The sequence below is a fragment of the Pseudonaja textilis genome, chromosome 6 (assembly GCF_049901715.1).
Source record: "Pseudonaja textilis isolate UNSWEBS1 chromosome 6, rPseTex1.2, whole genome shotgun sequence".
NCBI lineage: Eukaryota > Metazoa > Chordata > Lepidosauria > Squamata > Elapidae > Pseudonaja > Pseudonaja textilis.
Genome location: NC_141995.1, coordinates 58,633,772 through 58,657,158, shown reverse-complemented (window position 1 = coordinate 58,657,158; position 23,387 = coordinate 58,633,772). Strand labels below are relative to the sequence as shown.

The 23,387-nt window shown below is 37.9% G+C and overlaps 1 protein-coding gene across 1 annotated transcript in view; it reads left to right on the top strand.

Moving 5' to 3' along the window:
- The first annotated feature begins 6,409 nt into the window (after positions 1 to 6,409).
- The window catches only part of CPE (carboxypeptidase E), a 57,171-nt gene continuing 40,193 nt past the window's right edge, over positions 6,410 to 23,387 (top strand). Inside the window, exon 1 of the mRNA XM_026699947.2 lies at positions 6,410 to 7,074. Within this exon, the coding sequence (XP_026555732.1) occupies positions 6,744 to 7,074 (331 nt within the window). The 5' untranslated portion in view covers positions 6,410 to 6,743. The remainder of the gene's footprint in view (positions 7,075 to 23,387) is intronic.

Here is a 23,387-nt window from a genome sequence, read left to right as displayed (position 1 = left end):
TTGGAGTTGATTTAGACTGACTATTCAGGAATTTGGAATTTAATTTGATGGATTTGTGGCTTGTAAAGGAAGAAGAACGGTGGAAAAAGTAAGAAACAGGTTTGAGTTTAAGAACGGAAGTGACATATCGAGATTATACAGAAAGAAGAGAAGCTGATGCAACAGACTGCGACTAAACAAAACGTGAACGGACAAGGAAAGTAAAGTAAATGAACAATATTGGACCTTTTTCTACAGATCATAATTACTGAAATAATACTTTGATTAAGGTTTGATTGAACATATTAGGAACTTAAAAATTCTATGTCAGGAATTTAAAAATCTAAAGGATGTGATATGAAACTGTGAAAAGATTGATGAAATATTACCTTGATGATTATTGATTGATTATTCCAGATAATACAGATAATCAGAGTTGGAAGGGACCTTGTAGGTCATCTAGTCCAACCCCCCACCCAAGCGGCAGACCCTACATCATTTCTGACAAATGGCAGTCCAATCTCTTCTTGAAAGTCTCAACTGATGGCGCTCCCACAACTTCTGAAGGCAAAGCTGTTGATTGTTGGTTGATTGTTCTCACTGTCAGAAAGTTTCTCCTTTTTTTAAGGGTAAATCTCCCTCCTTTTCCTTCCCCCTTCCTTTCCCCTCTTGCCGCCCAAAGTTTTTGGGAAACCCCCCCCCCCCCCCCCCCCCCCCCCCCCCCCCCCCCACAATAAACCCTTCTTTTTTGAGGAAAAAAATTTAATTTTTGGGTGGGGGGATTTTTTTTTTTTTTTTTTTTTTTTTTTTTTTTTTTTTTTTTTTGGTGTTTTTTTTGGGTTTGATAAAGAATATAGTTGATGTATTATAATATAGTAACATAACATAGTTGTATAAGAATAAGTTATAGCAGGGCGGAGTTCCAGTCTGTAGCGCTTTGGGGCAGGCAGGAATCCACGATTGTGTGCGATTTCTGCCTGCGCTTGCTGCTGGAGTGCCCTGAGCTACCCCGCTTCAGGGCTAGCCACCTCCGTAGAAGGTGGTGAAGATAGGGGGGATCTGGCAGGGTCGAGAGATATCGCACCTCTCTTCTCTAACCAGCTATACCCCCTTTTCCGAAGGCAGTTGAGAGGCGATCAGAAATGGCCACCACAAAGAAGCGCTCAGCTGGAAAAGAAAGTGCAGGAGGAGTTGAGAAGAAGTGAAAGTTTTTTTGCTGACTGGGACAAAGCAACAACGAAAGTATACTGGAACTTAAAATTCGCGAAAGATACATCGTTCCCAGAGACTTACAAGTGGCGAATGGAAGTTAAAAGGGAAAGAGTTTTTTTTTTTCACTCTCCTTCCTAATGTTGACAGCGAATAGAAATGCATGAGAAATCGGAAAAACCCGCATTGGCACTAATAGGTAATTAAATGCTAAAGGGATAATAATGATTTCTGAATATTTAAAAAAAATTTTTTTGCTGTAAGTGGGAAGGGAGAGGAAAAGAATTGGAGCAGGATTTGGAAGTAAGGAGGAGATTGTCTAGAATCTCAAAGAATTATTAAATACTAACAAGACTTCTAAAAGGTACATTTTAACTGGAACTAAACAGTAACCCCAGAAAGAGAAAGTGAAGAAAGAAGAAAGTGCTAAAAGAAACAGCTTATTTGGACTGTTTGGTGACTTTGGGACTTTTGGAAATTATCTTTGACTAAAAACACTTGGGTGGTTGTTTGGAAAAACTTTTTCTTTCTACAATGGCATCACTTGTGGATGAATTGAAAATTGAATTCAAAAAATATAAAGAAGAAGAACAAGAAGGGAAAGACTCTCTTGGCACTCTTTTTCAATTCTTAGAAATGGCGATTTGCACCTATGAGAAACTGACTGTGCAACAAGATGATTGGGATAAAGAAGAAGCCATCTTTGATGAACAAGTAACTTTATTTGGGGAAGAAAGGGAGAAAGAGGAAAAGAAAAAGGGGACTTTAAGACTTGAAAAAACAACCAAAAAAGAGAAAAATAAGGTGAAAAGTGGATATAATGTTAGAAAACAACAGAAAGGGGGAAAGCAGAAGAAGAAAAGGGAGGTGGAGAGACAAAGGGGTAAAAAGGGCAGGGAGAAGAACAAGCAAGGGAGGAAGGAAGGGATGAGAAGCCTCAATGGTGGGGAGCAAGATGTAAAGAAACAAGATTCATTTAGAGATAATGGGTAAATTTAATTGAAAAAGGGATTCTGCAAAGGTACATAAGATTGTATTGTTATATTTGTATTTAGAAATAATGTTAGAAAATTGGAAACAACATCTGATCAAAAAATGGGATAAAATATTTAGTGTAACTTAGTGAAATTTTTGTGAATAAAAGGAAGGCAATGAAATAAATGAGAGAATTGAAGTAGGAGGAAATGGGAACATTTTAATGATACAATGATTTAAAATATAAGTGATGTGATGTGGGGGGAAAATAACTATGGAAAGTATAAGTGTTCCCATAAAAGTATGATATTCAATTGAAAAGTAATGTGTAAAATGTTTAAGATTTAAATGAATATTAATATTAATGATTAGATTTGAATTGGCATGGATAGTTGTTTTAATTATATTATATATTTATACATTTTTTCTTTTTATAAAATATGTGTAATTTTAGAATGTACTAAACAGAATCCCAATGGAAGTCATGTATTATATTAAGTGTTATAAATTTAGGGGAAAGAGTTAAAGGCGTCACACTCCAATCAGTGTACAGGAGAAATTTTGTTTAAAGAGAAAAGATAAATAGATAGCTGTAAACAGAACAGACAAAGAATAATAAGCATTATGATCTGAACTGAGATGAGATAAATAAAATAAAACTAAGAAAGTTAAAAGAGGTGAGAAGCTATATAGAAAATGGAAAATGGTAATAAGATATGGAATGGTATATAAAATGAACATGAATTTGAATTTGTGTCTGTACGAAGAGATGTAACCCGGGATCAAGCAACTTTCAGAAAAGATGTTTTATGCTTTTACGTTTTATGTTTTGTTTGTTTGTGTATTGTCTTTGAAAATCAATAAAATTTGTTTAAAAAAAAGAGAATAAGTTATAGCAATTATATCTTAGGCTATTCTATCATATTATTCCTTTCTTTTCCTCTTCACTTTAATATCATCCCTCCTGTCCTCCCTGTTGCTTTTTCTCTTCTTTTTCTTCTCTAATATTGGTGATTCAGTTAATTCTACACCTTATATAAGATTGAATTAACTTTGAATAATATATAATACTATAAGTTGGAGAGGTACAAAGATACATTTTGAAGGAAACTATTGAATAGAATTGACAACAAGAGGGAAATTAAATAGTGAATGGTCAAGCGGGAAGGTATCTACAACAAAGTTAGGAACATGACTAGTATTACGACAATGACTCTGAAAGGGAAAAAAAACAATTTCTGGCTCATCAGTGTCTATCGCATCCCCATCTGGCCAAAAAACAATAGAAGGAATGTTGAACACAGAAAAACAAGCAATGCTGCTAACATGCAGACAGTGCAAGCAACATTAACAGCCATCCAGGAAACGATGCTCAAAATGCAGGAGACAATGGTAAACAATCACACTGATATGAAGACAGAAATGGGAGAAATTAAGAGTAAGATTGAAAATCTGGATGAGAAGATTGGAACGATCCAACAGACAATAGAAAAGAATGAACAAAAAATAAGGAATATAGAAACCAAAGCTGAACAAATGGATAAGAGACTGGAGGGGATGGACAGGAAAGTAACAGAAATGAACAGAGATTTAGAGGACTTGATCATCCATCTTGAAGTGGACAGTGCAGCATTCTATCTGGGGTTCCAAAATGTATTGGAATCTGGGACTTCTGGTTTGAGTTCCTTTGCTGACAGACCGAAACTGCGATTGTGCGCCGTTTTGATCTGTGCTCACCACCGCAGAGCCCCAAGCCAGCTGGTTTTGGGGCTAAGCCACCCCACAGAAGTGGTGAAGAGGGGGGAGACTGCCAGCAGGGTTGAGGAGAGCCGCATCTCTCCTCCTCAGCTGGCCATTACTCCCTTTCCCAAAGTTGGTTGCAGTGGTGGTCAGAAATGGCCACCTCAAAGAAGAACTCAACCAGAAAAGAATGTGCAGGAGGAAGATACGAAGAGAAAGTCTTGGTTGACTGGGTTAAACTGCAAAAGCAACAACGTAAGGTACCCTGGAATTTATAAAATATAACATTGTTCCCAAAGAAGATTTTGAAGCAGCAAAGGAGGGAGAAGAAGAGAGGGAAGAAGGAAAGGAAAAGAAGTTATAAAGGACAGAAACAAGATATAGAGAAACAGGGAAAAGGTATAAGAATTGAAAGTATAAGCCTGTTTAGAGATAATGGGTGAAAACTTAATTGTAATTAATTGTAACCTTCCCTCAGGAGTGGGGTGGGAATGGAGATTTTACAGTATCCTTCCTCTCCCACGCTTAGTAAGTCATGCCCACCAAGCCACGCCCACAGAACTGGTAGTAAAATATTTTTGAATCCCACCACTGCCACATCCCTCACCTTGTTGTGTCACTGCCACATCACCATCTGTCCCATTAAAGTGAATGGGACTGTCGGTGAGTCAACAGCGGGTCAGAGGACAGAGATGACAGTTGCTCTTTAAAATTTTTGATTTAAATCAAGTCTTTTTACTAGTGATTTAAATCATGATTTAAATCGACTGATTTAAATTGATTCGACTTAAATCAAATCCACCCTGTGTTCTCAAAAAATGTAAAACAAAAACAAATACAAACAAATACAAACACAAGAAACATACACAAAAGACAGGAAAACATGGGGTATTAATAAAGAGTTAACAATTCTGGATAAGCTTCTGTTACGAGACCGATGATAACTTAATAAAAATATTGTATAGATATTTATTAGAATGCAAACATGAGGAGGAACATGTTAAAGAAACAATGGTGGCATGGGCAAAAAATATCGGTTATAATATTGAATTGGCTAAATGGCAAAAACTCTGGACCACTAATACTAACATTGGACACGGCATACGAGGAAAATCTTTATAAGATATTTTACAGGTGGCATCTTCCACCAGCAAGGCTTTCCAAAAAGTTCAAAAATATATCTCCAAATTGTTGGAAGTGCAAAGATGTATCAGGCACATTTTTTTTCACACGTGGTGAACTTGCAATGCTGCAAAAAATATTGGAGACTGATTCAGACATGGGTGGAACAAATGGTGGGATAGTGCATTCCATTTAAACCTGATTTTTTTTCTCCTAGGAATAATATCAGAAAGATATAGGAAGGATTTAATTTATCTAATAGTACATGTATTGATGGCGGCTAGAATAATACATGCACAACACTGGAAAAAAGAAAACATACCACCAGAAACAGAGATAATAAGAAAAATTATGGCATGTGCAGAATTAGATAGGTAAACTCTAGAATTAAAAAACAAGGGAGAATCCAAGTACTATGAAACATGGAATAAATTCTATCAAAGGTTGGATAGAAGAAGGCAAGGTCAGAACGTAAGTAGCTATGATGATTAGAATAATTAGTGAATAATATATCAAACAAGGAGATTGTAAATGGTGAAGTGAAATGTATATATGTATAACAATTGTAATTCTTATAATTAAAATAAAAAAAAATCGCACCATGTAAAATAAATCACTAGGCCTTTTGTGTAGGTGGTAATAACTGAGCTATGTGGTATCTTAAGCTATGTAACTCTAGTTAGGGTTGGGGCAGACAAATATGTATAACAATTGTAATTCTTATAATTAAAATAAAAAGAAATAAATTAAAAAAAATCCCACATGGTAAAATAAATCACTAGGCCTTTTGTGTGGGTGGTAGTAACTGAGCTATGTGGTATCCTAACCTATGTAACTCTAGTTAGGGTTTGGGCAGACAAATATGTATAATAATTGTAATTCTTATAATTAAAATAAAAAGAAATACATTTAAAAAAACCCCTCCATGTAAAATAAATCACTAGGCCTTTTGTGCAGGTGGTAGTAACTGAGCTATGTGGTATCCTAACCTACGTAACAAACATGTATAACAATTGTAATTCTTATAATTAAAATCAAAAGAAACAATTTTTTTTTTAAAAAAACCCCCTCCATGTAAAATAAATCACTAGGCCTTTTGTGTAGGTGCAAATAACCGAGCTATGTGATAACTCTGGTTAGGGTTTGGGGAAGACAAGAGCCATCCTGGGCGTGGATAAGATGCCCAGTCCCCGCTATCCACATTTGCAAGCGTTTTTTTTTGGGGGATTCCTTCCAAAAGGTTCAACAAGCCTCCATTCCCTGATCATATGTTGTTGTGTTGTTTCCCCCACTCCGGAGGCAAACATCCCCGGCACGGGAAAGAGATGACGCCTCCGGATTGCGGGGGCGGGCGGGGCGGTTCAAGCCTTGCCGAGGCAACCTCGCCCAAAGGATGCTGCGAGGTTTTGAGCGGCACGCGCCTCCTCGCTCCGACTCCGCGTGGCAAGAAACGTCACCCAGCCGCCCGCCCCCGCCCCCCTGGACGTGGAATAGTGGTACATTCCTGCCGTCTTCTTCCCCCCCCCGAGCTGCAATCCGAGTAGTACGGTCTGCGGGGGGGTTTAAGCTTCCCCGAGAATGGAGCAGGTTTAAGCGAGAGCGGCGCGCCCCGGTTGAGCTTTGCAGTGGCGGCCGACGGAGACCGGCGGAGAGGAGAGAGAGGAGGCGCCGGTCCTCTTTTCCGACCTCCGTTTCTCCCCCGAGGTTGCAGCGGAGACATGGCCGGGCGAGGTCGGCTTTGGCCGCTGCTGGCGTTGGCGCTCTGCGCCTTCCCGGCCGGCTTGTGCTTGCAAGAGACCGAAGCGGACGAACCCGCAGCGGCGACGGCGGCGGCGGCTCTGGGCGGAGGAGCGAGCAGACGTCGCCGCCTGAGTCAGGAGGACGGCATCTCCTTCGAGTATCACCGCTACCCGGAGCTGCGGGAAGCGCTGGTCTCGGTCTGGCTGCAGTGTCCGTCCATCAGCCGGATCTACACGGTGGGACGGAGCTTCGAGGGCAGGGAGTTGCTGGTCATCGAGATCTCGGACAACCCCGGCGAGCACGAAGCCGGTAAGGCGGGACCCGGCCGCTAAAGCGAGTCCCTTTGGGGCGGCTGTAATCCCCGCGGCTGCCGGCCCAGAGAGGGGAAAGACGTGGGGTGCGAGGGGAGGAGATGCCGGGATGGCTGCCGGTTCTCTCGTCTCCTTGATATCCCCTCCTTTATACCCAGCGTCCTCCAGGCAGGTTTCGTTTTACGTCTCCCTGAATCAGGATCTGGTTTGGTTTTTTAATGCGGGGACGGTAGGAAGAACCCGTTTGGCTGTCTCACGATGCCCCCTCCCCGCCCCAGCCGCCGTCATCCTAAGGTTATATGACCACGTACAGGGAGTCCCCGACTTACGACCTCCACGCAGCCCAACCATTTCTGTGGAAAACTCCCTCCGTTGAGTTTTGGTCCGTTTAAGGACGTTTCTGCCCCCCCGGTTGTTAAGCTAATCGCGGCAGGCTGTTGAATGAGTAATACCGGTGGCTGTGCTCGAGGTTTCCCCATGGACTTGGGAAAAAGGGAATGGCCTGACCCCTGGGACGCTGCAACCGTCGTAAATATGAGTCCGTTGACAAGTGTCCGGGATTTTGATCAGGATGCTACAAAGGGTCATAAGTGTGAAAAAAATGATCATAAGCCACTTTTCCCCCCACTCTCCCTCCAGTGCCTTTGTAACTTTAAACGGTCACTAAATGAACTGTTGTAAGTCGAGGACTACCTGGAACATAGAGGGCGTTTACAGCTGAGGCTTGAAGTTAGAATAGTGCTGCCTTCCGTTTACCAAATCTCAGGAATGGAGTGGATACAGTAGCCTTGGGTGTTTTTTGTTTTTTGTTTTCTTTTCAGAAAACAAAATATGAATAAAGGTGGGAGGCCTTTCAAAGAGGTAATAGCCCTCTTGCCCTCCTCCCCAACCTGGAGGAGTCGTATCTGTGTGACTTGGCCTGCAACTTCCAAGATTCTCGGTCAAAATGGCCAAAGGGAATTCTGGGAGTTGCAATCTTGACTCAGTTAGAATGAGGCTGCAGAGACTAGAGAGTGTGGATGCTGAAGAAGGATGACAGATTTATGAACATACGGTAGGACATCATTTGGATCCTTCATGAAACAGCATGTCCATGCAAAACCTTGACTAAAAGTACACATATTTACGCATATGATGTTGCCAGTAGTTGATTTCGGGAATATCTTTTTCCTTGGATCAGTCTAGCCTAGATTTGTTCATAGGGTAGCAAATAGTGCTTATGAATGCTAACAACTGCAAAATATAAGCTCAAGCAAAACATAAAAAGTTAATTCAGTAAAAATACATCTGCAAAACAAAGGGAACAAATAAGCAAGCCCGTTCAGTCAAATCTCTACAAACAAGTCTAAAATATTTCCACTTCTCCTTCGACCATATTAGTTTTTTTTAACAGCTGATTGCTTAGAATCTGTTGGCATCCTGATGTGATTGATATGTACTATCTTGGTCCTCTTGATTTCGTATGTATTGTGCCTTGTATTAGCTTTTAAAATGACTACTGGCTACCTCTACTTTTAGCTAAGGAGCATTTTTGTGAAGGAGATGGAAATAAAGGTAGACCACCTTTTTGAAATGGTAAATGTTTAAATTCTGACTTTATTATATTTCTTTAAAGTGAATGATATTGTCCTATCTATATAGGCCTGCTCCAATAAAGCAATTAACTTCAATGGAGCTTATTTCCCACTAACCATGTATAAATGTCTAACCTAAATATGTAGTAAGTCTGGTATAATGGAAATAGGATGCTCCTTGCAATCTCTTTTTATTCCTGTTAAATAATTTGGTATTTCCCAAAAGAAGCACATGAAACTGAGAATCGATATTGCAGCTGGATTAGATTCATTAAGGGCATGAGGGCTTCTGATAATTTGAATAGGACTGGACCTCCTAATTTGGAACGCCAGAATTAGAACAAGGTAGGATTGCATACCCTGAGGAAAAATTGAAAATCGATTCCTCCTTGTTTTACCAGGATTCTAAATATTTGCTTGATTCAAGTTTATACCGTGTCCAGAATTATAAATAAAGATTGTAAGAGATGAATTATCTCATCTTTTGGTGCTGCCAAATACTTTGCAGGAAATGATTATAATGACATTAATAAAATTCAGTCAACGTAACTTTGAATAAGATGCAGAACTGGAATCTCTCTCTGTGTGTCTTTCAAACTACTCTACTGTCTCTCACCAATGTTGACTGTTAGAAAAGTCCAATACTTATTTTCTTGGGAATAAATCCAATTGAATTTAAGTTACTAAATAATATGTATAATCATGCTGTCAGGTTTCAGTTTCTTTTCTTCAGAAATCTTTGATTCGTTATGATTTTCAAGAATGTGCGTTTTTAAGCCAACTAGTTTTTAGATGCCAGTAGAACTTAAACCTTTTAAAAAACCTTTTGAATCTCTCTATATAAAAGCGAAATACTGGTCACGCATCATCACAAAATCTCCAGAACCGTAAAGCCTACAAACTTGAAATTTGGCACGTATGTTCCTCTTGGCTTCTAGGTGCTCACTAAGAAAGGATTTTTCAAAATGACCATCAGAGCATTAGTATATCCTATACTATTATTAACATGCTCTGATGCTAAGGCGTTCTATTCCCCCTCCCCAGCTGAAAAGAAATCTGTTCCAAATGCAGAGGAGTTTCAGTTTCGGTTTTACTTCCACAGCAGCAACCAGCTTTAGTACAGAACAGTTGAGCTAAGCCACACCCAGGCTCCTTGCTGTCTCCTTCTTGCTCACACAGCAAATACTCTTTTAGTTTCCAAACAGCCTTTAACTCTCTCATACACTGACAGGAAGCTAGCCAGATGAACACCGATGGGAGCTGTTAGGCAGAGGCAGATTTTTTCCCCCTTATTTTCCTCCCCAGAAACTAAGCCTGACCACATAGTTTTGTAGTGAAGCATGGGTATAGAGCTGGTATTTTTATAGTTCTTAAAGCTGGCTTAATTTGTCACTATAGTTTGCCCAGAATTAAAGGTAGTTAAAAGTAATGTAACATTCTGCTAGGGGATCCCTATTTGGATACTAGATGGGTGATTGGAATAAAGTCATGATGCATATTGAATATGTGAGGCTATTGTGATAAAGATCTGTGTTTGAATAGGAGATTAGGTAAATAAGGAAGTTATTTCCTTTGCCTCTCCCCATCTTATTTAAAAGATAAAGATTCCTTTCATAATTTTTAAAAATTATTTGGGTAAGTGTGAGAAAAGAGGGGGGGGATTAGGACTTACATTTAATTATTACATTCCTACCAAACTATGAGGTAAGACCTTCTTGGACTTATATGATAGGACTTCCCAAGCATTAGATCCATGCGTAATTGCCTTCTCTTCACATCACATGTGCTGTCCCAACCAGTCTATGGGAATTGGATAGTTACTTAGGAATTATGAGCTGTCCCCTTAAGGAAATGCATCTTGGCAAATGTAGTTCAAGGGAACCATGGAAAATGTAGTCCATGTCACGTGACCACACCTGTAATCCTGATTGGTCATTAGTTTGACCCTCGATGGGTTGGGGGAGTTTTCCTCATTGTTTGTCTGAACTCTCTAACTCATGGCAGCTTCTTTCTATCGCTACGAGATGGGTTAGGAGATAACCATCTTTTGCTACAAGGCAGATATACAAAGGATTGGTCATTAAAGAAGAACTTCATCACAAATGTGAGTTATGAGGATACCTGATGAACCAATAAATGTAATTTGTTATGGACGTCTTGTTGAGTTATCTATCTGCATCTGTACAGCTTAAAATCCACCTCTGTGCAGAAGGCAGAAAATCACCTAATGCAGGTAGTTCATGACCTACGTCCACAATTCAGCCCAAAGTCTCTGTTGCTGAAGAAGGCAGTTGTTAAGTGAGCCGTGCCTCATTTTGCAACCTTTTTGCCAAATGTTGCGAAGCAAATCACTGCAATGGTTAAATGGATCGTTACGCAAATCTGGCTTCCCCCAATTGACTGCTTGTCAAAAGGTTGGTGACCCTAGGACAGTGAAACAGTCAGAAATACATGCCAGTTGCCAAGAGCTTGAATTTTAATCACATGACCATGGGGATGCTACAATGGTTTTGTGAAAAGAGGTCGTCCCTTTTTTCATGCCGCTGTGCTTTTGAATCATTACTGAATGAATGGTTATAACTCATAGACTACCTATAAACCAGTGGTGGTATTTTACCAGTTCTGGAGAGCCGGTAGCAGCGATGAGCAGCGGAGATGAACTGGTTCTCTCCACCGCTCTGCTGTTGGGCGTGCAAAGTGCACCCACCAAGCCACGCCCACCAAACCAGTGCTAAAACTAATTGAATCCCACCACTGCTATAAGCTATTGTACTGCTACAGAAGAACTGAAAAATAACCAGAAATTACCATCATGCCAACTAGGCACAATACTTTGGACACAACTCCTGATGCATGAAGCAATTAATGTATGAATTATACATTTGTTATAGTTTTAAGAAAAATATTACATTCCAGCATATTTTAGAGCAGCCTATCCCAGAGGAGTTCTTGAAATTATTTTTAGGTCTCAGGGAACCTCCGCATCAAAATTATTAAAAACAAATAAAAACTTTACAATGCAATTCATTTCTTCCCTACATATGTAATCCATGTTTTATAGTGTTTACAACAATAGCAAAGCTCCAGACCAAGCAGCTGAATAACATGAAAATTCCAGCCGTTGGCACAGTGAACAAAGTTTAAAAAGTGGATTTTATCATGGAACTTAAGTCTCCGTATATTTAAAGCTTTATTTAGAATTTATTTGATTTGAAGTACTGATCTATTTGGAAAAAAAATATTTGTGTTGAAAGATTTTTTTTAGTAAAAATAGATGTAAAGATTTTAGCATATAACTTTACTACTAATTTTTAGTTTTATATTTTAAAATGTATGTCTATTTTTTTTGGGGGGGGGGATGTCAGCATGTAATTGTATAAATAAATGGATATTGCTGTCACTGACCAGAGAATGTTGAGTTATATATACTACTGCCTGGAATAATCCCTTCTTACATCTTACCTAACTAATCTAAAGGAGGTTAAGATCAATTTGGGTAGCTAGATTTCTCTAGAGATGATTTAGTTAGTTTGGGTAACTGTAGATGTTTTCTGTTTGTTCTAGCTAAGTATTTATAACATTTTGTTATCCCAATAATATATATATATATAAAACAAATGTATTCCATTCTTGGGTTTATTTCAGGAAGCTAGATTTTACAGCAAATTGATTTATGTACTTAACAATCCTGAAAGCTTAGTAATCACAAATTGATCCTGCCCCGGCTCTTCTCTTTTATTGATTCCATTTCACCGAGCTTGAATGCTGTTGCTAAAATATTCTATCCTCTTGATGAATTTGGAGGCTTGGGAAAGATTTTTTTTTTTCTACTAAAAGTGTCAAAGCTTCTATGCCATATGAAGGAACAAGTTTATGAAGAAAGAAGAATGGCATGCTACCCGAGTCAGATAAGAAAATCAAGAGATGTTAGAAGGGCGATTAAACCACACAAGCCAGTACTCTTTGTATTTTAGTATTCTGCTGTTTTAGTACACAGGTCTTAAATAATAAGAGCACATCACTGCAATGCATTCTACAAAGGGCTGCCTTTGAAGACCACCTGGAAACTTCAACTGGTCCAGAATGCAGTAGCGCTCACAGTAATGGGCTTTCCAGTTTGGCTCATGTAACATCTCCGTTGCATGAGCTGCACTGACTTCTCACTTCTTTCTGGGTGAAATTCAAGATGTTGGTCATCACCTTTAAAGCCCTGTGTGGGCCACAGGGCCAGGCCAATATGCAGGACCACTTTTCCCTAAAGATCCATCCTTCCAAGTCAAATATGCTCCCAATCCCTAAATATTGTCATCCGATGGGAGCTAGGAACTGAACCTTTTCCATGGCAACCCCTGCCCTATAGAACACTCTGCCTCCTTTAGTCCAGCAGTCTGTATAACATCTTTTAAATTTTGATTGGAATTTGGCTGAAAGATGGGCAGCTATATAAATGTTTAAAATAATTAAATAAATTCTTAGTAGGCTATTTCACATCTTCCACATTTTTTATGTATTGTGAGACTATTCTGTAACTGCTTTTCCCATAGTTGGACTACAGAACCCCTCATTCCTAATCCTCACCATGCATCACAGTTTTAGTCAGGAATGATAGCGATCAAATTTCAGCACATCTTAACTGCAATACAGAGAAATGCAGCATAGATGGAAGCTCCTTCCTGCTTTAAATGGTTGGGTATTTGCCTTGAACGAACTGCAGGATGATTTATGAAAACATATATATTTATTTTAATACTCCAAGCTGGGTACATTAGAAATAAAAATAATTCCCGAGGGAACCTCAAAAGGTGCTTTTTCAAGAGGCAACTGGACTGTTTTTTTTCTCTTGAGGAAGAAGACGACATTTTGCTTCTCATCCAAGAAGCTTCATCGGTTCTGACAGGATGGTGGGGGACGATGGAAGAATTGATTCTGACAAAATAGGTCACCACCGTGACAGAACTGATGAAACTTCTTGGATGAGAAGCAAAACATATTCTTCCTCAAGGAAAAAACAGTCCAGTTGTCTTTTGAAATTAAAAAAAAAAAAGACCTTTGAGGCAACTATGACTTGGGTGACTGAGACTCTCCTCAGAAATTCCTGAGGATGAAACTGCTTTATTGTGTGAATATGGTAAAAAAAAAAACCTCAAACTATTGTTTTTTAAAAAGATAGATTTTTATTATATTTTCCACAAATACAAATCTCATATACAGTTTTTGACAGTGGTTCGGCATCGACAAATATATATTTTATATATCTTAATATATACATTTTCTTTTTATAAATCCACAGTATCTATTGTATCTATCTATAGTTACATTTATCTTATATGCTTTGTAATCTATATGCCTAGCCTATTATTCTCTTAAGGCCTCTTATAATAATTACATTTTCTATTTTCTTATTTTTTTATATCTATCTTCTAACCATTCATGCCATTTATGCCGTTCTTTGTAATATTCAAGAATTCTCCCTCTCCTTCATTTCAAATGTGAGCATGTCCATTTCCGCACATTCCAATATTTAAAAAACAAAATAAAAACTATTGTTAATTGTTAATGAAATGGTTCTTGGCCTATATACAGAATATCCCGACCCTGCTTATTATAGAGGGTCTCAATGAAATAGAAATGAGACTGTGGTAAAATGAAGTTACCTCCACTGGAGTGGTCAACCTGGCAATTGATTAACCTATGCCACATGTTGCTGTTCTCTGATTTTTGGCCTGAGCTAAATTATGTCTCAGAATATGCACTAACGCTAATAACTGGATCAATCCTTTTCGGATACTATTTAGGTTCTAGATAATGGTAATTCACAAAGCACGAGATGCTTAAGTAATCATTTCCTTAGTTGGACCTTGCTGCAACTACCCTGTTTCTCCAACAATACGGCCTCCCCCAAGAGGAAGTCCCAGCATGTTTTATAGGCATGAAATGAAATTAAGCCCCTCCCCCCAAATTAAGGCCTATATTAAAACATGCGAAATGGGGGGGAATGGTGGGGGGGCTTGCCGTTAGGAAGTACTTTTGTTGCACACCCGGATATGGTGCTGCCTGCGTTGACCCCGACACGAAGTGCCCCACCAACGCCGAGGTCAACATCCAAGCCGTCACCGCCCACCCGAAGATGCAAGGGGGGGGGAATTAAGTCACCCCCGAAAAGATGGCCTAGCCATTTTTTCGGGGCTCAAAAAAAAATAAGACCCAGCCTTATTATATGAGAAACCCGGTAGTTTAATTTCTAGTAATTGTTATGTTTTAGTATTCTAGTGTTCTGTCTATTTGGCCGTTTATTTTAATATTCCCGATGATTTTTTAAATATATTGAAATAAATGATTAAAATAAAATCCTAAGGAATAGGCCACACTGGAGATACTTCTCTATTTCCAAAAACTATGTTTTGGGGAAAAAAAATCGGTTCAGCTGCCAACCAAACTCCAGAAATATACTGTAGTAACTCTGTTCGGTGTTATGTTTGATCAAAACTGCAGTACAACATGTTACTGAAATATATATATATATATCAGCAATCTGAATAAAAACTAGAACAGATGGCTCTTGCTGATCTTACTGTAATACTAATTTACAACTACATATAACTCCAGGCATGCCTAGGTATTCTGTTCCTTCACATTTTCTCTCTTGGGCATTTATTTTGGTCTTTATTTTTGTTTGTGAACGTCACACCATATAATGGCTGTTATTCCTGGTACAGCAATATGGATAAAAAAATATCTAGAATGGAAGGAGAAAAAAAAATCCTTTATATACAGTATGTGTTCTTCCTTAACAAGGATTGCTCTGGAAGTATCATTATAACCAAATTGAGCTTCCTAGAAATCCATAACATGCAGTATAATCTAGCCATTTATATTATATTGTCAATGACTCATCCCTTCATTTAGCTCTGGGATAAAAGGAAATCATTTGTGTTTTCTTCCCAAAACTTCGAAAATCGGAATACATCCTTTGGAAATTATAAAAATTGTAGCCCTGCGTGCAAAGATTTTAATAAGAAGTGATTTAAAACAAACAGCACTGTCAGCTGTCTGGAAATAAAAGAAACTTATTTCAAAAAAGAGAAAAAAAAAAGTCACACTACTGGCAAAATTCATAAAGCCAGTCTAAATTTATAAAACTGAGTAGAATCCTTCGGGGCAGAGGCTGTATATAATAGGATGGCCTCAAAAAGAACATATTTGGTTTCAAAATAAGATATTAGAATCAGTCTGGGAACAAACTAACATTTCTTGGACTATAAAAACAACCTGTCATTGACAATTTCCCACCGGGGTAAAATTGTCCCCTTTCATTCAGGGGCCTAGCTAACATAAAACTGAACAATCCCATACTTGGATAAAAAAAATTCTGGCCCATTCGGTCTAAAAAAAAATCAACTTAAATTTTGGCTGTGTACTTGGAAATGAAACAGAAAATGTATATGTATATTAAGGTTTCACCACATGTTGCCGACTTTTCAAGTATTTTAGGAGGCATTGTCAAAATGACTCATTAAGAAATCACCTCTTTTTTCACCCAGCTGCTATGAAGAGATGCTGTTTCATACGTTTTTTTTCAGAGCCGTTCTTTCAATCATTTTTAAAGCATTCGCAGTTCTCGTATGTTCCTATTGAAGGCATGTACAATCTTGGGCTGTGAATAAATAACTTAAGATTACTTCCAAAAAGCTGCACAAGTGTCCAGAATGATGCATCATAGACATGGTACAGATTTTAGGACTGTATTATTTTTTGCTTGCAAAACGTAACAAAACAATACACCTGGAATAGAATCGGCAGATATTTTTCAGAGAGAAACAAGCACATGTGGTTTTCATGGACAGTTCTTGAATCCATCTATTCTGTCCTCACCCCAAGTTAGAGATGACAAATTGAAAACTGAAGAACTGCTTGACATAGAGGTTGCTATGGTTACAGAATTAGCAGGCTGAAGTGGCTTCTGTCCGCCTGCAACTACAGCAACTTGCTTGTTTGACTAACGTTAGAAAGCTGTCTTCCTGCTGCTTTTATATGCCAAGACCATCTGGCACAGGCAGTATTTAAAGGTACAGCTCTGTTCTGAAGAGAACTGAACAGCCTGCTTCTGTTTATTATCAATTATGTGGACCTAGTTAATCATTTTTTAAGGAAGGGAGTGATACATTTAAACCCTTCTCAACTGCAACATTCTAGGGCTCTCCAAGAGGTTGCAAGAGGTTGCCTGAGACCTGCGAATGATTTCAAGGGTTCCTCCAGACCAAAAAAAAAAAAAAAAAGTTGAGATTCTCATTCATCCAGGTCATAGTTGTCCCAAAGGTGCTTTTTCAAGAGGCAGCTAGACCTTTTTGTTTTTCCTTGAAGATGTTTCGCTTCTCATCCAAGAAGCTTCTCCAGTTCTGACTGAATGATGGAAAATGGAAAGAATTCATATTCCTTGCAATCAACTGGTTGTTTTTTTTTAATTGAAGTTAGTTGAGGCATAATTGTACTATGAGTATTTGCCTTTTTTTCAGGAGCCAAGATGGCTGCTCTTACATATGTGCATTCCTTTTTTGGGAAGGTGTTCTCTAGAGCAGGTGTCTCCAACCTTGGTAACTTTAAGCCTGGCGGACTTAAACTCCCGGCAAAGCTGGCTGGGGAATTCTGGGAGTTGAAGGTTGCCAAGGTTGGAGACTTCTGCTCTAGAAAACTCTTCGTTTCAAAATGTATACAGAGATGATCTGTTCCACTTTGCTAGATGCCTTTGCATTTTAACATGGAACGGTTATCCTTTTATCTGTATGGACTCTATTATTCTTCGGTTCTGATTTATACCTAATTTTTTTCAATTTCCATTGTGCGTTTTCCCTGTTACAATTCATGCTGCAGTATTTCATTATTCTCAAGAATGTAGAACGAGGGAAATAGTTCCAGCAAAAGCCCATTCTAAGCAAAACCAGATCCCATCAGATTATGGAAAGAAATGTACTTTTAAAGCCAAATACTAGGGCAAAAAAATCTTACATTAGGTGATTTCCATGAGGTTACCATGAGTGTAAACTAACAAGAGAATTCAGTCATTGAACTGAATCTAAGCCAATTTAAATTCAGTTCTTGATTATGTAGTATATCAGGAATGTTTTCTCTTCTTATTTTTTTTTGCTGTGTTTTATATTTATGCTACAGATTTTCCCCTTTGTTGTTCAAGGACCTTCTGTAGGGTAGGTCATTCTGTTTTACACCTTAACAGGACAATTTCCTAGTAAAATTGGAAACTATGAAACTTTTATCTAATTCATTAACTCAACGATTTCAGGACCATCGGATTAAAGTTTCACTTTTAAGTGCCAAGTAAATTATTTTTCAACATGACAAATAGTTGACTTAATATTTCTATAGTAGTGATAGCCATGTATATCTTCGGTCACTATTACACATTAATTACAATATTATTATGTTATACTGTACTTATAGCATGCTGCTTATTTCCAGGGGACAAGTATTAAATTAGGTGATTAAAAAAATATGAACACTAGGGATTAAAAGTTACAAGCAATTTATTTGACAAGGTGACATATGCATGTAAGTATAAAAATATCCTACAGATTTGGGAGGTAGTTTTTCTTAATATATCTCTGTTTTGTGAAGCCACTTGGGGTTATATAGTATGTTGCCTGGAGAACAAAGCTTAGGGTTCTTCTGTAAACAAAGAGCTAAGCCATGTATTTACATTCCCAAAGGGGTATTCTAGTTACCATTCAGGAAATATTAAATGAGCCTTTACTTTTGGTGCCAGATTTAGCCATGTAACATGTAGCTTAGGGGAAACATAATCTGTAGAATAAATGAGATTTGTCTTCTGCTATATTTCATGATTTGCTTTTTATGTTCCTTATCCACCAAGGCACCATTGTCTTCAATACCAAAAAATATCCCTTTGAAAGAGGCAAATTCAACCACTCCTCATTTTAACCTACTGAATATTTTGTTTTTAAGAGAAGCCTCAAGAAATTCTGTACTTCTCAAGGCTTATAGCAAGGACAGAAAAAGATACATTGACATCAAAAGGTTTAAAAAGAAGTCAGTATCAAAGAATCCACATATAGAAGAGGACAAACACATAACAATCCCAGGAATGCTGGCTTCTAGAAAAATAGAGCCATCCCTATAAGGCCGAACAGATTATGTTCCTATAAATAGTACCTATAAACCATATAGGTTTTACTTAAGCCCAGAGGAGCTTAAAGTGGTTTAGATTGGGTTTTCTCTTCATTTCATCCTCCCACCCATCCCAACAACCATGTTGTGAGATTGATTGGGCTGAGAAAGACTGTGTCTTGGAGCTGTGATTGCAGCTGTTCATGATGAATTCATTCTGTTAAAGTAGTATGCAATTAGAAAAGCTCAATAAATATCAGGTGTTCTCAGATGGCATAAAGAAAGTTCTGTGAAGACAGAGATTCCTGTCTATTAGAGCATATGTTTAGAAACAACCACCGCCACATCAAAATACTACTATAAACAAAAACCACTTTATTTTTAATCCCCAGATATTTTCATATTTTTAATAAGACTGAAAGCAGCTCTGGTCTGAAACTTCCATTTAATCTGATAACAAAAAGCTAAATAAATAAATTATCTATATATAAAAAGCACAGTACCAAGCGTTAGATACAGAGGTGGTATTCAGCAGTTTCTGACCAGTTCTGGAGAACCGGTAGTGGAAATTTTGAGTAGTTCAGAGAACTGGTGATAACCTTCCCCCAGGAGTGGGGTGGGAATGGAGATTTTACAGTATCCTTCCCCTGCCACGCCCGCCAAGCCTCGCCCACCAAGCCCACAGAACTGGTAGTAAAAAAATTTGAATCCCACCACTGGTTAAAGAGGATTTTTAGTTAATTCTGAGGTTCCAGTAAATTAATTATTTAACTGTAATTAGTTAATGTAGGCAATTTAGTTAATTTGATACATAAGTGATTTGCACACAGGTAACAGGAATAGTTTGATGCAGAAAAAAACAATCGTTTCTGAGGTTTCCATTCGTAGGCCAAAGAATGGATGGTGTCTCTTTAAAGATGATATATTGTAATTTTAAAAAATCAATTAAGTATAATTGGTAACAGTCTATAGGTGACAGCACATAGTAATTTGACAGCCCATAAATACTAAGTAAACATAATTAATGGTAGGTGGGAGAACATTAGGAAACCTCAAGGTTGTAGGGTAGACTGAGAAGACTGAAAAATACCCTGGAAGAAGATATTTGCCAAGAAAGCTACTTTATTGTCCTAAGATTAAAACATTTTAAGAGAGATCAGGATCCCAACTATGACATTAATTTTAGGGGCTGAAAGAGATTTCAGATTTGTTTTTCTTAAACTAGCGTCCCGTGTCCTTTTTCAAAAATGAGGAAATAGCCATTTTCTATTCCTTATCTGATAGTCATTGAACCATTTATATATAATTGGGAAACTGCAGAGCTATTTCTACTGTACTTAAGAAATGTACTCCCTCTTTGACATTTATCTATATTACAAAATTCCAGAGAAAACACTTATATCTTATTACAGTTATACCTTGGTACTCAATTGCTTTGAAACTCATTGGATTTGGTACCTATTGCATTTTGATGCAAAAGTTTTGTCCCCGTACACATCGTTCGTTTGGTACACAACATACAAACTAGAACTTCTTGTTGGCTGCCTTGTGATTTGCTACATTATTCCTTATGGGAAAAATTTGTTTCATACTCATAGTTTTGGGTACTCATCAGGCGCCCTGGAACCAATTAACAATGAGTACCGAGGCACCAGTGTATATCAATTGTCACCTTACATGATAAAAGATTTATGCCAACAATTTCAAAGAATGTGTGTGGTTTCAAAAACTATGCCACAATATGATCAATTCTATGCCTATTTCTAAACTAGAAAAAAAGGTTTTTAAAAACATTGTTCTACATAAATACCTTCAACAAAAACTAGCAAAACCAGTCTTGTAATTTCTTTTCCTGCTTAGTTTTTATATCTTTTATCTGCTTCTTGGTTCAAAAACTGGATATTGAGGAAGCAGGCTACTAATAGCAATAAAACGGAGACTGTGATTTAAACAACCCAGCGTTATATTTTTGCAATATGTGGTGGAAATGTATTTCTTGAAACTATAACTGAAGTCCCCATTTTATTTTGCTTATTACATTGTATCTGAAAGTAGCAGTGTTTCCCCACCCAAATATTAGATTGTGAAAGTTAAGAAATCAATTGATTAGGAAACTTTACCATTTCAATCACAATAAATTCTAACTAACATAAAGGAGAAAACACACAAATGAGTCCTGATGTTTTATCTCAAAGAACATGAATGTGTTAAAGAAGAATAAAAAATGTGGCTGCTCAGTGACCTCTCAACTTTATGAGAGACAGAAAAATAAGGAAACAAACCAAAACATAATGACCTTGTTTTATTGAATAGCCCGACATAGAATAGAGTAGAGTAGGGTAGAGTAAATAGAATAGAATAGAATAGAATTCTTTATTGGCCAAGTGTGATTGGACACACAAGGAATTTGTCTTGGTGCAAATGCTCTCGGTGTACATAAACCCCTTTCCTAAGAGGTCTGTAGGGGCCGTGCATAAGCGCACCAACTTGCCTGCCTTCCCTGTCCTATTGTTTCTTTTTATTTTTCTTATATATATCCATTTCATGTATTCATAACTATGTATATACTTATACCTGTTATCTTATAATCGCTTGACAAATAAATAAATAAATAAATAAATAAATAAATAAATAATGTGCTGAATACCTATAAGTTTGCTTGATGTTGGTGTCTTTGTTAGGCAAACCATTGATTTCTGGAGTTTCATCTTTTATTACAAATTACTACCAACCTATGCTAATTACAGTTGCTACAAAACAGCAAGGAGGCAAAATCAAGCATAAGTCCATCATCCAGAAGTTGAACAACTATGAACAACCCATCCAGTAATGGGACATAAAATAAGCCTAGCTTATATAAACAATTTTATTCCAAAATAAATGTGATTCAGTTGGAATAAAACCTGCTTAAATTCAGTTTAAAAAGCTTTCTAGCCAACTTATTCATTTGGTTACAATAGCTTTTTAAATTGAATGTGAGTAGGTTTTATTCCAATTGAATCACATTTACTCTGGAATAAAACCTGATGTATAGGCAAGTCTTGTTTATGTCTCATTACTGGAAGTCATTTATACTTCTGGATTTACAATAAACTTCTATCAATTTATTCTAGAAAAACTCCCTAGTGTGTATTTCTTTCAGTATATGCTATTTCCATATGTGTATACATCAGTGTTGGGATTCAAAATTCTTTACTACCAGTTCTGTGTGTGTGGCTTGATGGGCATGGCTTGGCTTGGTGGGTGTGGCAGGGGAAGGATACTGTAAAATCTCCATTCCTTCTTCACCCCACTAACCTGCTTTCCAGCTCCGTTCTCCTGTGCAGGACAACAAAAGAAGACCCAGCTGATCAGCTGGGACTATATGGCAAAGAGTGTGTTCCTCATTTATGCTGGGACCTTTTTGTATTGTTCTTTATTTTAGTAGAAGAACAGAACATAAAATTTAGATTTAAATTATAAATCAAGCAGTGCATGACATAGGATTGCCCTACTAGATCAGGTGAAGACCAATTTAGTCAAGTACTGTGTTTCTCACGGTGGCCAACCACATATCCTTAAGGTCTTACAAGCAGGAAAGGGAGAGATGACCTGTCTTTAGGCATTATTTTTATGCCATGAATACTTGGAGGCAAGCTGCTGCCAACCAAGAGATCATATTGAGTCCTAACACTAATAACTCTTTATAGATTTGTCCCTTTCATTTATCCAACACCCTGCGAAAGGTATCTAAGCAGGGGTGGGATTCAAATTTTTTAACAACCAGTTCTGTGGGTGTGGCTTGGTGGGCGTGGCTTGGTGACCATGTAACTGAGTGGGCATGGCTTGGTGGTCATGGGATTGGTGGTCACTTTGAAGGGCACTTCTCCTCACCTGGCCTCCTGTGACTATGGGAATGCTGCACAGTTGTAAGTGTGAAAAATGGTCATAAGTCACTTTTTCAGTGCCATTGTAACTTTGAATGGTCACTAAATGAACTGTTGTAAGTCTAGGATTACCTGTACAAAAATACAGAAAGCTTCTTTGCTTGCAAAAAGCTTCCCTAAATACCAATCGTTAGATTAAAAATACCTGCAAGCCGGAGTTACAAATCAGGCAAGGTGCCAGAGCACCTTGAGGAATGCAGTGATAACTATCAAGCATCCAACTCTTGCTCATAAAGTGAAACCCTTTAGCAGAGAGGTCATTTAAGCTCTCCAGAAAAAAGCACACCCAGGAAAAGCAATCCTTAGATCCATTTGCACCTCTTAAAGACACCAGCTGGTCTCACTCACCTCACAAGATATCCTAATGAAATCATCCAGATTTAAGGAAAGGTTACATGCTTCCCAGAAAGGCAGTAAAAAAAATCAGTTCCAAGCTTGCATCCTGCCTCTTGGAAATACACCCCAAAAGGACAGTGCCAGGAACCACTAAAGCAGTGAAGGAAGATCCTCCTCCCCAGATAGAAAAAGAAACTATGAGGCAGGAAAAAAAAATCAAACACAATACAAATAATTAAATCACAACAGTAGCTGTTGATTGTTAAACTAATTACCAGAACAAATAGACACAGGAACTAGTCAGATTTCTGAACTCAGTTTCTTTTCAGAAACAGAGA